Source organism: Musa acuminata, chromosome BXJ3-9 (assembly GCF_036884655.1).
Source record: "Musa acuminata AAA Group cultivar baxijiao chromosome BXJ3-9, Cavendish_Baxijiao_AAA, whole genome shotgun sequence".
NCBI classification, from domain to species: Eukaryota; Viridiplantae; Streptophyta; class Magnoliopsida; order Zingiberales; family Musaceae; genus Musa; species Musa acuminata.
The window spans coordinates 42926383-42941375 of NC_088357.1; the positions used below are offsets into that span (position 1 = coordinate 42926383).

The 14993-nt window shown below is 38.6% G+C and overlaps 2 protein-coding genes across 2 annotated transcripts; one reads left to right on the forward strand and one right to left on the reverse strand.

The window, feature by feature from the left end:
• Positions 1-514: 514 nt before the first annotated feature.
• Positions 515-2207, reverse strand: LOC103998712 (transcription factor IBH1-like 1). The gene is made up of 2 exons (XM_009420266.3): positions 991-2207; positions 515-871 (listed from the first exon to the last, which is right to left on the reverse strand). Exons 1-2 carry the CDS (start codon positions 1542-1544, stop codon positions 865-867), a joined length of 561 nt encoding a protein of 186 aa, XP_009418541.2. The 5' UTR covers positions 1545-2207; the 3' UTR covers positions 515-864.
• A 9340-nt stretch (positions 2208-11547) lies between these two features.
• LOC135649853 (trihelix transcription factor ENAP2-like) lies at positions 11548-14312 on the forward strand. The gene is made up of 2 exons (XM_065168753.1): positions 11548-12868; positions 13981-14312. Exons 1-2 carry the CDS (start codon positions 11954-11956, stop codon positions 13987-13989), a joined length of 924 nt encoding a protein of 307 aa, XP_065024825.1. The 5' UTR covers positions 11548-11953; the 3' UTR covers positions 13990-14312.
• The last annotated feature ends 681 nt before the right edge of the window (positions 14313-14993 follow it).

The following is a 14993-nucleotide window of genomic DNA, read 5'->3' on the forward strand; positions in this document are numbered from 1 at the left end:
CCCAATGGTTCTGTTCAACCTTCTTTGCGAGACCTTAAATCATTTTAAATGACCTTGATGGTTGACAGCCATGCTAAGGTGCAGAGCAGATTGCTTGTCACCATAGGAGATGATAATTTGATGATGCTTTCATGTCACAAACATGTTTGACTTCATAACTTGATCTCATTGAGATAAAGAAAAAAAGGTTGATAAAAATTAGACAAAGTTTCAAGAATAAAGTTGTCAATACAGTTTCAAACAAGAGATGAAAGCCACATGTAGATTGACAAGTTAATGTATATATACACTACCTTAATCTGAGCTAATTTTTATTTTTATTTTCCTAACCTAATAAAATAATTATGTAGAATGTGAAATCTTTGGTGGTTTTGATGGGTTACCTGTTCTCTCATGTCCTCATTGTTTATGATTTGATTGACTGCCAATCCAAGTATCTGATATTGGCCTTGTCATGAAACTTGGCAGTGTTTGGTTTATGAGAAAAATCTAACACATAATTCAGTGTTTTGAAGAGGTAATCTTCTTATTATTATTCTTATATATCTCAGAAACATTGTAGCCATTATATGTCCACATAATTACAGCTAGAAATGACATATCAACATGAAGGAAATTAGTTGCACATCTACTTAAACTTCCTCTCTCTCAAGACATTTCTGCACTGCTGTACAACCTTAATCATTTCAATGCCTTTGGGCATGTTCTTCTTCTTCTTCCTCCTTCAGATGGAGGCTGTAGAACAAAAGAGCAGGAGAAGTCCAGTCATGTTTCTTTCTTCATGAGCACATTCTTGACTTCATGCTACATATCCAGAAACATTTCTTCTGGCTGTGGAATCTGAGCCTCCACATCCACAAACCTTCATTTGCTGATTTGTAGAGGGAAAAAGAAGAGAGATGATGATGATGCAACAGTAGACCGAATCCAAGTATTCAACGCAGATGAGTCGAAGATTGTTTTGCAAGGGGCTAATGCTCGATGACTTACTTGAGATTTGAGGGTTTGGAGATCTTCAAGAGCCTTCGCATTATGTCAACCTGAGCTTTGAGAGACACAGCATAGTCCAGAGTCTGATCCAGCAAAGAGAAGCCTTCCATGGACTCACCTCCTGGCAGAAGCTTTTTGAGCACTTGGATCCTCTTCTTCGCCAGCCTCCTTGCGAGGGTGCTACTGCTCTCGACATCATGTTGTGGACCTGTTGCCTTCTTCCTCCTTGAGCATAGCCCCAAGCACCTTTTTAGGATCTTCCTGGACCTTGGGATCTTCCATGAGTTGCAGCATGGCAAGCTTAGCCTCTCATACTTCTTCCCCAGGATGCCTCTGAGGAGGCCGTCGTTGTTCCTGTTCTTGGAGAGGCTTGCGACGAGGCCCCGAGTCCACCTTGTGCTGCCTCTGGCGAAGACCATGGCGGCGTCGGCCGAGAGCTTGATGGCATTCTTCCTCTCGTGGAAGCTCATGCTGTTGGATGAAACATCTGATAGCTGGAAGCCCAGAAGCATTTGCTTGAGCAAAGCAAGCTTGAATGAGTTTGGAACTTGCATGGTTGCAGACTTGGGAGCACAAGAGCAAGGCAGTGAGCTAAAGGCTTGCTGTGCTTATATCGAGGAAGGAGAAGAGAGAGAGAGAAAGAGAGAGAGAGAGAGAGAGAGAGAGAGAGAGAGAGTTGTTCTGCTAAGAGGCACTGCATGTGACACTATTTCACGAGAATCCAATACCTTTATTCCTCTGATCTCTGTTCTCACTCAGATCCAAGTTGGTATATGTTATGTATCGAAGGAGGGGAACATAAGAAAAGAGAAATAGCTGTCTCTAATTGAGCAAAATCTTAGAGGCTCACATGAAAACACTGTAACATCATTTCAAGAGGGAAGCTATATGCATCTGTTCAGTACTCATCAAGCTCAGATACAATGAAGGAGAGAGAAAGAAGAAAGGAAAACAAGAGAAAAAAGCTGTCTCTAATTGAGCAAGTGCATCACATGCCAACGCTGTGTTGTGGTACAATTGGGAACAGCAAATTGGATCCTTGATTGCATGCAAGGAGGTCTGTGAAACATGGAGCTGCCTTTACATGTGCACTGGTGTACCCTCATCATGTAATCTTGGGTGCAAAGAGTTGGATCTGCCATCAAAGACACAGAAGCAAAACAAATGAAAGATGATGAAAAGAACTTGGAGTTGAAAGGTGAACAAAAGCTGCAATGAATCATGAGGTGGTGTGATCAAAACCAATACAAAAGAGAAGTAGGGAAGGGACATACTTGGCAGAGACAGGCCACATGCATGCACATGATTTCCAAGGCCCACACTCACAAACAATTCCTGTGAACTCCTGTAAACTAGTTAGCCACAGCACATCCTCTCACTGATTCATATCATAGGCTAGTTTAATGATCTTTTTGCTCCTTGATCATAGATTACTCTGCTTGCCAATAGTAGCAGCTCCCTGTGCTGCTATCATGGCAGTGAATCCTAATGAAAGACAATAACTCCTTGAGTTATGACAATCATGGAAGTCAGACCAGACAAACAGAGGATTAGTAGCAATTTATCAGACCATCATGACCGGGTTTCTCGCAGAAATCAAATCAAAGAATCTAATTTATGAGATATTTGGTAGCAGTCACTAGTACAAATAATGATTCAGCAGAACCATTTTTTCCCATTATTGTGATTTGATGCTATAATGCTGATACTCTTAACAGGTTGCAGGAGACATGATGTAAGATGCCACATAAAGTTGTGATCTCTTTCTTTCTCTCATTCCATTTCACATTTGTTTTTTATTTCTTTCTCTTGTTTAGGAAAAATATTTGAATAAGCATGAAAGCTACTGTAGAAGAATATTAAGATTATGAAGGATTTCTTTGGTCCTCAATGACTATGAACTGAAACAAGAGAGGGATGTAAAGATAGTTTTGAGGGCAGATAATTGATCATAAAATTAACCAAGAATCTACCCAAAGTTTATGCTACTGTTGAATAGGAACATTCACAAGAACAAGTATGGTGAGAAAGCAATCACAATTTTGTTTGGATAATGTCTGGTTTTTCAAGACACCAAATCCATAATCCATGCTGATTGACTTCTCTCAATGATGGTGAGCATCACAAGGATGTGACACACAAGAGCTAACTTAACTCATTGTGCTTAACTTGCCAAGAGATACTTAGCCAAGGAATTGTTCTTTTCTTCCTTCCAAGGGCCAACAGCTATTTGGTCTCACAAGTAGTGGTGCTGCAAGATCCAGGAAACATGGTGATGGTTGCTCCTCTCTCTCTATCTCTCTTGTTCTGCCCTCTAAGTCAGCTTTGGGAAAAGGAAGATGATATCCCACATGGTATCCACATGGGAGCTTCTAATCTTTGGATCTCCACATGATGAGTCCCCTGCCTTTTCCACTCCTCTTCATCATGTTATCCAAGTACAGCTCTTACTGTGCAGCTTTAAATTTTGCCCTCCAGGGCTGGAGGTGGCTTTCCATGTTACTGGCCATGTTTGTGCTTGAGATGATCCATTAGTGTCATGTTACATCAACTAGAAAACACTGTACATCCAAATTGTCAAAGCAAAATTAATGGTCCTAACACTCACACAAACCACCAGAGCACACAACCAAAATTGTTCTTCTTGAGACACTGAAAGAGAGATCACTCTGACTGTTACTGCTGTGACCTTCAAATGAAAGTTGATCTTTGCTATTCCCCCTGGATGATCTGTTCTATGTGAATCAACTTAAGCCTAATTGGTAGGATTGTTATTCTGTTCTAATTAATTTGGTTGATACAATTGATTAAAGAGACAGATAGTAATCAGAATGCTGATGTATCTGCATAAAAACAAAAGATCTGCTTCAGCTATTGGTGTAGGCCATACTTTTTGAAGTCAAATTTAGAATGCTGACATAGATTGAATATTTGCAAAGCTCATTCTTTACATGCACATCTTATGATAAAAAAATGTAATAGAATATCTTAAGAGGTTAGTTCTTGTGTCATTAAACTTGACATAAAGCTAGTTATGTATTTGAATTTAATAACTAAATGGCAAGTCATGAAAAAACAGATCATCAAATCCTCTCCATCAGACTATTCTGAAGCTTTTTTGCTATATATAGAGCAGTATTGTCAGTATCAGAAGAAGAAAAAGCCAATTTTATCCTTCTCTTATTCAGAAATAAAGCATGAAAATATAAACCCTTCACATTCTGATGCAATTATATTCTAATTCTAGTTTTTAACCTCTCATGGAGGCTTTGTTGATGACAAATAGATTCATGTTGTCACTGAAAGATTTCCCTTTGAAAGCCTACAATAATTACTAGCCAGGAGGATGGATTGAAATGAATCCTTCAATAGATTCTTTGCTAAAAGTACCATAAAAAAATGATCATCTCACTGGTCTTCAACAGTGTAAAAGAATCCTCCAATAGTCTTTTCTGGTGTATATCTTTCTACCTCCAGAGAAACCATGTTGTTATACATCCAATGAACATGGAACACTTGCAATGATCAATCATCAATGGCACTGAACAAGCCAATGCTGCAGAAGTGGGATAGCATGATTGCAAGTGAAACAATCAAAAGGGCAGTTGGATAAGAGTGCCAAAACCACCAACATTGATCCTTGGAAGCTTATCTCATTCCCTGTAGAACCCTGCAACAAGACAGAGAAGAGGAATCAAGCAATGCAAGTGTGTGTGTGTGTGTCATGATGGATGCAGAAGGCATCAGTGCACTGCCTACACTGCCCCTTCATTTTGCACTTGTGGATCTGAAAACATTTTTCCACACTCATGAGGTGCAAGCACAGTACATGTTTTGTATTATAAAGACAAGGTTTGATTAGGCAATGGAGGTGGGGCAGTGAGATGGTCCTTGCATCAACTAGGAGAGGAAAAGGATGAGTGAAATCTCATGCCAAAAGATAAAGTAGATGTCCCCAAGACCTGCCCAAGAAGGATTGAGGATAATACTTACATGGGATGGTGGAATAATGCCATATCCTTCTCTCAGCTTCCTGTCTGGCAACCATCCTTATTTTTCATTTTTTTCTGATGCAAATTTGATTTTGTTTTGCTAGAATCCAATCAAGTACAATGAAGATAACATCATGACTCCCCTGTTCAAGTGAAATCCTATTCCCCATATATACTCTGAAATCAAACACACTTTAGATAGAGAAAGAAATACTTTTCACAGAAACTTGGTTTAACACTACCTAATAATCCATATAATTATTCATGCAAGGAAACTAATTTTGAACTCATAATCTCGTTGTTAAATCAATTATCCCTATGAATTATTTTTTTATATAAAAAACCTGTTATTAATAGTGCCTTGGAAAATCCTGCATAGGAACCAAAACCAGAACCAGAACCAGAAATGATATAAATGGATTCCAAATTAGCTAAAAAAATGATATAAATGGATTTCAGTAGTTAACACAATTGGATTGTGATTCCTGAACCTGAAACCAGAACCAGAATCAGAATCAAAATGAATGGTTTCGATTCGATTCCAAACTAGCTAAAAAAACAAAAGATACAAATGGGTTTCATTATATAGTTAGTTAACATTTCAAACTCAGAGTCAATGATCTAGATTGAAATCTTGATCGAACCTTTTTTGTTTTTTTTTTCTAGCAATCAAAACTAGCAGGTTGAAATGGAGTCGAACCGATGATTTCATAATCGAAAGCTTGGATTCGGTCCGATTATGATTTCATTTTCCATAGGAACCATCAATTTCAATTCCATTTTCCGCAGGATAAAAACCACTACTTCTGGATCTGTGATCAAGTATACTTCTAGTGAAATTCATAACTTGCCAAGCTTTTCAAGGGTAATTAAGTTCACTTGAATAGTTTTTTTTTTTAATTTCTGGCTCCATATACTTTTACATGTATGTGTATGTTTATTTCCTATCAATGCTTTAATGTACTATAAACAACTATACTTTGTTAAGGTTGTACAAAATCACAACATAGTAATACAATGTTAGGTTAACACTATATAAAAATCTTCCAAGATGACTTGAAGAGTAGAGAAACTTGTTTTATGTAAGCATATGCACCATAGATAAATTCTTCTTCCATTGAGCACATGTTTAGATCTCTCTTATTCTTTGCTCTTTGTCTGCTTTATTGTGTAACTCACAACAAAAATAATCTTCAAGCCCTTTCATATATTAGGAGGGTATTTGGAACAGAGCAGAAAGCTTTCACCCTTCTTCTTCCCAACTAGTCATTCATATTTTTTCACTGTCTCAGCTCAGAGAAAACACAATCTCATATAGCCACAGCCTACAGTTACATTTTAGCTAGCAAGCTAACAAAGGGACAATGAGGCATCTCTCAAATGACTGTTTAACCTCATCCTTGTGATGCAGACAAAGTACATTGGGAAATCTAACAGTAGATGAGAAGAAGAAACTCTCATCTCCCTTGCTAACATAATGGAGATGAAGTTGAGGTGATAAAATTGTTACATAAATAGCAGAAGACAAACCCCACTCCACATGAACCCCATTCTAACCAGGAGATGTCCAACTGATGCCATGGTCACACAGAATACACATTTGAAAGATACTTGAGAACATTCACTCACAAAGGCCTCCATGTTCTTGAGGGCTTTCTTTGAAAGCCTAGCCATGCAGGTAAAATCATCAGAAACCAGATAAGGATTATAATGTATGCATGAATGGATAAGTACAATGGACAGAGATCAATGTCTATTCACATGGGTGAACAGATGAGGACAGAATTCTGCTGTGCATGGAACACAAGTTGAGCAATGAGACAAAATGTGCAGAGGCTCATCTAACAACACTCGAGGGACCATGTGTTCACAAATGTATGTACATGTAACCCGACTCACCCTGTTTCTGCTAGTACTTCATTATTTCACAGAGCTACTAACATAGGACAAAGTCAGCATGCTCCTTTGTCTAATTATATAGATGCAATTCATATTACAGATGTCTACTATACATAGTACCCCTTCTCATGTTCTATTCATTAATGCAGTGGGTCATGTTAATTAATTGTACACTAGATAGTCAGAAAGTTGCATTTACAAGTAATTTCTTTGTCTTACAACTATCACATCATATGAAGAGTGATCAGTGATAATGTTATTCCTAAGATAAAGTGGCATGTCTGATTTATCGAGAAACAGTTAAATGTTCTGTAATTATTTGCATGATAACTAAAAAAGTAAGCACATAGATCAAATGTAATATTAGGTGGATGGAAAGTAAACAGAAGCCGCATTCAGTTATAAAAAGAGTAGAGTGCTAGGAAAATTTCAAGATGAACTGAACATGTATAAAAAAATGTCTGCAAATGTATCCATGAAGTCAGTGTGAACAAATACAGAATATGAATGGGCCATATTTCATCAGTAGAGCTAAATGGCTGAAAAATATTTCATGTATACAACCCCAAAAATTTGCAAACAGCAACTTGCCTTGATATATACTTGTTTAGTACTGAGACATATGCTCATATATGCATGCACCTGGCTCCTCAGAGGTTTGACAATCTTATCTATTTTAAATAGTAAAAATCTGCATATGTTCTTTCTATAGCCATGTGATATTAGGTACCACCAACCATTTTGCTAATGGAATCATTTGGGTATCATCCAGAAGAGTTCGAGGAATTAGCATATGTATTTGAAGGTGCATATGGAAAGGATTATCAAATATAATTCCCCTTTCCCATGTGACCCAACTAGGCAAGTGGTGGTACATGGGACTGTGCGCAAGTTAAACAAATCTATTTTTTGTGAACTTATGGCAGGAGCTCAGTGACATCACTACAAGAGAAATCAGATCATCATGATATGTCATATCTAAGTATACCTGCACCCTACCTTGTACTTGTAGCCTAATCCATTAATTTTGTGTATCTATCCAGACACAGAGTAGGACCAGCAATTTGGTCATGTTTTTGCATAACCTGAATTAAAAAGAAACTATTCTAAAAAATAATATAAATAAAATTATCTGACTTGCACCTTATTCTGTTGTAGCCATGAAATTTGCACCTGCTGCTTATTTTGGGAATGACCTTGTCAGTTCAAATCTGACAAAATTTGATCTAGCCTGCCAAACATCAAAAAGTTGATTCTTCCTTGCCCCCTTTTTCTTTTTTCCTTGGGCAGGCAGGATGAAACCCTGAGTATGGCTATAGAGAGACCAAGACAGATTTCCAACTGTTGAATAAGTCATATATATGCAGCATGGTTGTCATGGCCCAGAATCCATATGATAGAGGTACCCTCATTTATTTGTTCAGTTACCCTATAAAGAGGGTAGGTTCATCGGCATGGGTCATTTGTTTGTCTCATGATAATGGATAATATAAATATTTAGAAAGAGGTAAGCAGATAGCTTTCTCTTTTTCATTTCTTTTTTGCCACCACTTGGGGCAACTGAGCCAGAGAGTATCTAACAGAAGACAATCCAGAAAGAGGAGGGTCTATCTGTGAACTCCTGAGTGGAGATGTTACCTATTCTTTTCTGAGAGACAAAGAGAAGTGAGCCAACACCCACCAAAGCTCTGATTAAGATATTGAAAATACATTAAGATAAAGAGAATATATAAAAATAGTAGAGAGAAAGTTGAAATAAAAGATTAAGAAAAAGGGGAAGAAACTGAGGGAAGCATTATGACAAAGTGTGGTTGAATGCTCTATGGTTAGCATCAATTTACCATGATCAGAAGGCAGAAACATAAGGGGGAAAAAACACAAAAAATGCCACATTATGAAACATACAGAGTGATGAGCTAAAGATGATTCCGACATTTCCTGTTAGGAAGGGCATAGCACAAATAGAGAAGTTGATGAAACACAGACATGACTGGGTTTCTCAAAATAGACTCCATATTCCGTTAGACATAAGTTCCACTTTTCCACAATATAAACATTTAAAAGCCAATAGTTTTCAATTTGAAGACACTGCCAGAATATCAACAAGGAGAAAGTCAGTGATATTATTAAGGAACAAGTGTCGTATGACCTGAGGAAAGAGCCAAAATTGGAAAGGACTTTTTACCTCTAAATACTGATCAAGATATTTGAAAGGTTTTCTTGATTTTGTATTGTCGTTACCATGAAATTCTTTTTTGGAGAAGGGTCACCCACAAAATCCTTCAGAATAAGGTGAAATAGAATTTTCATGTTCTGTATGCAAGGTCAGAGCTCAAAAGATAGTAAATTTAAAGAGAAGCAAATAGGAAAAAGATACTGCTTACTTAGAATGGTGATGAGCTGGTTTTAATTAATCAAAAAGTAAACAAGCCAAAGAGAAAAGGAAATTCATAAAGTTTTTAAAGAAGATCATTGGCTTTTATCCTTCAGCTATTCTTCTTGATTCTTGAGATTCTGTAGGAGTTGCACAAGAGAGTTGAAGAGAGCTGATTTTACTCTTAGGTGTGTACTAAACCTCCAAGATGAATTTGGTCGTGCTGAAATAACTTCAATAAATATGGTCAATGATGAATAATTAACATAAGGATTACCACCGATTCCAAGCACCTACCTATATTAAATATATCACAATAATCTCACTTCAAATTTCAAAAGCTATATGAATAAGAACAGTGGTTATATGTTAAGTAGCAAACCATTTCTAAAATGATGGAGATGGTTAGGAATAATGCTCCTATAATTGTTGAATTTACATGACAAATAGTAGTTTTAGACTTACATGGGATCATAAACTAAAATGAGAGCAAACTAATTAACATAAAAAAACAGATTCAAATATTAAAGTGATCTAACATATACAACATAAAAAGATCAGCAATCAAGTTCAGAAATTACTTATGGGAGGAGCTAGGTCCACTGTTGAAGATTTGTTTCCCCACCCATCTAGGATAAGGCTTTCATCAGTTAGCACATATTAACTAGAGCTTTCATCCTACTCGTTACTTGTGATAATGCTGTTTCATTTTTGTCATGCATAAACAACACTGATCATGAAAAGAAGATTGAGACTTTTTACTGTTTTACAATGGCTTGTAATCCATTTGCACCAGAAATTTTAATCATTTGGCAGGTCAATGTCAAGAAGCATCAACTTCAAAGGGCATAAGCTAAGTTTAGCAGGAGTCAATAAACCCTATGTTCATTGACAATTCAGTTCCTTTGCACCCTGATGAAATTAATGATTTTTCAACTCTTTGTTCAATTGAACATAAGATATTTTAGGTAAAGAGAAGAATGTATATCAATCATATATCCCCCCAAAAAAGTCCACACAAGCATTTATCTCCACGACATTGAAGCTTAAATGCTCAAACAACTCTAAACAATGATGATAATTTAATGGTAATTCAAATATGAATGCACACACCATATACAGAGCATTGTTTGTGTGAAGAAAGGCAATTGCAGGTCATTTCACTGATCATACATGATAACCACAAAAAGCAAGCTCTATGCAATCATATTTTAACAAAAGACCATCTTTTAACAAAAGAAAGATCAGTAAATCATCTTCCACCAGGAATATTTAAGTAACCTAACAATCTGTGCACTTCTTTATGCCAAATAAGACATAATAATCAAAGAAGCATATGGGTGCCCCTGAATGAAACACGAATAAAGACAGAAAAGAAACCTTCCATGATCCTTCTACTAATTTATTACACTTACCGAAGATCCCCCAGCAACCTGATTCAGGTATCTATTCATTCCACCAAATAAAGAAAACCAATCATATTGGCGCCAACCAAGAACCAACAAACACTAATCAAAGTTCAAAACAATCTCCATCTATCCATCGAGGGAAGTAACAGAAGATCTAAACTTTGGCATCAAATCTATCAAATCCAATGCCTATTACAACAAGGAAAAAAGGGGAACCCATTGACTCTTCGTGCGCGGATTCCAAAATCGCGGACCCAACTACGATTTCCAATTCTGTCGTTTCCATCACCTGAAGAGGATCCGACGAACACCCGATACAGAGCAGTAGGGTTTAAGAAGCCGGACGGAAGGAGACGACGATGTACGCAGAAGAAATCTTATGAGTCCCGCTCGGATGGACCTTTTCGTGGAATCGGACCATTTCCGCACCAAATTATTATGCAAAACATCCAAGTTACCAGCAAAATTTTACCCAAAACATACCCAACAGTATATTGAATATGTTGTGGGCCCAAATCGACCTTGCGGTGGATACGGTGGTCAGCGGTAAGGTTGCCCTAACGAATAATCCGGTAGGAAACAATTGCCCATCGTCCCGCGTCCGCGATTCGACCGATGAGGTGACAGATAACTGCGGGGCGTTCGTCTCAAGATTCGCGGGTTTTATGATTGACACTGATACCAATCTCGAATTCCACGCGTCGGCGTCTCGCTCGAAGTGCTGACGCGAGCCTCCACTGCCGCGCCATTGCGCTCTGAAACGGCCGACTTGTCCTGCACTGACGGTTCACAGTTCTCCACGTGGCATAATCCCGTACGTTACTGTTGCCCAGCAGCGATTCGCCTGTGCTCCCCTGCTCCCTCTCCCTGCTTCCACTTACCTTTCCCCCCTTCTTTCTCCCTCTTCCCTCTCTCTCTCTCAACCTTTCCCTTACTCTCCCTCTCTCCTCTGAAGAGTGGTATTGTAGAGATCAAACGGACGCCGATCTCTCTTCCAGATAAGTGCCAGTTTTGATCTTCGACTAGTGATGTAATCTTGTCTTCTATGGCTATTCCTATGTTTTAGTTCCTTTTCCTGTGTAAAGTTTCCATTTTTGTGGAGAAACTATCAATTCTCTAGTTGTTACCATCCAAATTCCTGCTTTAGAATCCCCCAAAGATGGAATTTTTCTGCTCGAAACACCAAATTTCGTGTCAATTTGTGGCCAAACCATGAAAGATGGGATCTTTTGTAGAGTGATCCTTTGTTCCGCACCTTCCGGGGGTCTAATTCGCTTCTTAGGGTCCCCATGGATGGTGCCCATCCCCCGACCTGCCGGGACCTGGCACCGGCGCCGGCACTGAAGTCCCCGGACAAGGGGAAGAGGGACGAGTGGAGCGAGGGCGGCGTCCGCTGCCTGTTGGAGGTCTACGAGTCCAAGTGGGTACTCCGGAACCGGGCCAAGCTGAAGGGGAGCGACTGGGAGGAGATCGCCCACCATGTGTCCGTCCGGTGCTCCGGACCTAAAGCTCTCAAGACCCCGACTCAGTGCAAGAACAAGATCGAGGCGATGAAGAAGCGGTACCGCTCGGAATCGGCGGCGCATGACCCCAGCTCCGGGTCCCCGTGGCAGTTCTACGCCAGCATGGATGCCTTGCTCAAAGGCACCGGGAATTGCGCGGCTCACCCGAAACCCAATCATGACGCCGATCTCCCACCTTTGCCGAAGGCGGAGATGGAGGTCGAAGCTGACGGCCACCTGCACGATAGCAATCATGACGATGGGTCCAATACAGTGCCCATGGACATCAACATCAATGGTGACAATAACAATGAGACTAAGATGGAGAACAGGGGAACAGATAGCCACCTGAGCGCCCCAAGAAGCAAGGAAGCTGCTTCTGATGACGGCGCCAGAGATCCCGACAGTTCGTCCAAGCGGAGGAGAATCCTGGGGAGCGAGGTGGCGGAGAGCATCAGGTTGCTGGCTCAGTCCATGTTGCAGGTAGAGCGGGCGCGGCTGGAGATGTACAAGGACTCCGAGAGGATGAGAGCAGAGGCAGAGATCAAGCGGGGGGAGATGGAGCTCAAGAGGACGGAGATCATAGCAAAAACTCAGTTGCAGATCGCTAAGCTGTTCATCGAGGGAATGCGTAGGAGCAGCAAGAGCAGCAATCCATCGTCAAGGACTGAGCTTGACATGCTACCTGAAATGGATGGAGAGGTCAGTCATATGTTGTTCTCTTCTTACGTGTGAACTATTAACTCCATACACAGCTTTCTTCTTGCTTCTGTTTACTAAGCATGAAGCTTTAGTTAGGAGCTCTATGATGGCTGATGCTTCTGAAACTAATGTTCTTAGGAAATTACTCAGACTATTTATTGTGACAGAAAAATTACAATTGCATGTATTGCACAACCATCCAAGAAACTAAAACTTGTCATTCTCTGTTACTATCCAGTTGAAGATCAAGAAGCAACATATATGAGCCTTATAATGGAGTGGCAAAAGTGATCATCATCCATGCAAACTAGGAGTGATTTAGTTTTGTGACATATTATTTTGTCGGTAACAGGATGACATGGTATGTGTAAAACACATGTTACTAGACCATAAAATAAGGAGCATATTCCACTGCAGAAGTTATGAAATAGCTGTATCATAATTAAGTTGACAAGAGTATGACAAACAAAATTCACCACTGTTTCATCATCCTGAACTTTTTGCTGCACACATGTTGAAGGATCTAAGTCGACTAGTGCTGATTAAGGTTTTCCTTTTAATTAGTTCTTTTCCTTTTTGCAGATTTTTCTTTTTTATGTTCATCTGCAGATTTTTGCTTATAATATGATCATCTTCTGCAGTTGGGTTTCCAGTTAAATACACCCACTCAAGTTCTTTTCCTTTTTGCAGATTTTTCTTTTTTATGTCCATCTGCAGATTTTTGCTTATAATATGATCATCTTCTGCAGTTGGGTTTCCAGTTAAATACACCCACTCAAGCTACAAATAAAACTTCTCATATCAAGTTGTAGTTATCATTGTTGCGAAGCATGTGTTAGAATGAAAAGCAAGCCATAACTAGAAAAAAATAAAACAAACAGAGATTATAATGAAAGAAAATGTTGGATGAATCAATCAGTTTCAGATGAGATTTGTTGAATTAACAAAGCAACCAAAGCTGACCCACCTCATAATCCATCTGTCATCGGCAGCACACTTGTTTATTTCTGCTCTCCATTGTTTAGCTTTTTGGCAGATTCTAAATATGGGTGGAAAGTGAGACTATGGATTTTATCTTGAAATATTCATATTGGCTTCGTGTTTAATTTTAGGGTGATTAGCTGCATGAAGGGGATAAGCTTTGAAGCAAAACATTGAAATGCAAGGATTGTGTCTGCAACTTCTAGATGTATGTATGATTCAGTGTGTACTATGGGAGAGATGTTAATAAACCCAAGAAACTGAGATTAGAGGGCAGTTGCCTGCCTGTGAAAGGGGATTCCAGGTAAAATTGTTATCAACTGATTGATAAGCTTCCAGTTGCTGAGAAATTGAGCTCTCAAAGATGTGGATGCTTGGACTTCATTGTTTGTTGTCATCAATAATTGTTAAGACTTCTCTATGCTCACATCCTAATATCATTCAATCAGGTGTTTTATGTTCATTCATTTCCAAATTTTTGGTCCCAACATCCTGCATCAAATCTTCAACCAATTTACAGTGGATTTCTGGATTGCTCCCTACCTTCCTTTTGGTCATTGAACTTTTTTTTACACTCCATTTTGTTTTCAGGTTTTGAGGTTACAGCCATCATATTTGTTCAGTTTCTTTTGGTTTTAAATGTAATATTTCCAATTAATCTCACTTCCATACTATCATCAACTTCCATACTATCATCAAGTATTTTTATTAATATTTTGAGTCAAGTGAAATTGATGAATTAAGTATTTTTATTAATGTTTTGGGTCAAATGAACTTAATATTCTCTAAATTCTTTCACATTATAGTCATCATAACCAACACCAACCTTATTGAATGTGGAACCTAACATATAGAAACCATAACACTTATAAATTTCACATACTGTTTAATCTCAAGTTTAAATCCCATATACTGTCATCTCATTTTCAGATAAATTTCATATGCAGAGGAAGTTGATAGAAGATAGGAGTTGGAGAAAGAATACATCAAACTGGAGAGATCAAGACAGAATAGATAGGAGTTGGAGAACTTAATTAATCTAGGGAAGCAAAATCGAAGTTAGCACAAGAATTCTATAACAGAACAGGGTTAGAGAAATTAACTTGAGAACTGCAGTGGCATTTATGTCTTATGTCTTAATCTC

Coding starts and splice junctions, on each gene's coding strand:
- LOC103998712 (XM_009420266.3), bottom strand. CDS start 1,544: ATGCAAGTTCCAAACTCATTCAAGCTTGCTTTGCTCAAGCAAATGCTT.
- LOC135649853 (XM_065168753.1), top strand. CDS start 11,954: ATGGATGGTGCCCATCCCCCGACCTGCCGGGACCTGGCACCGGCGCCG.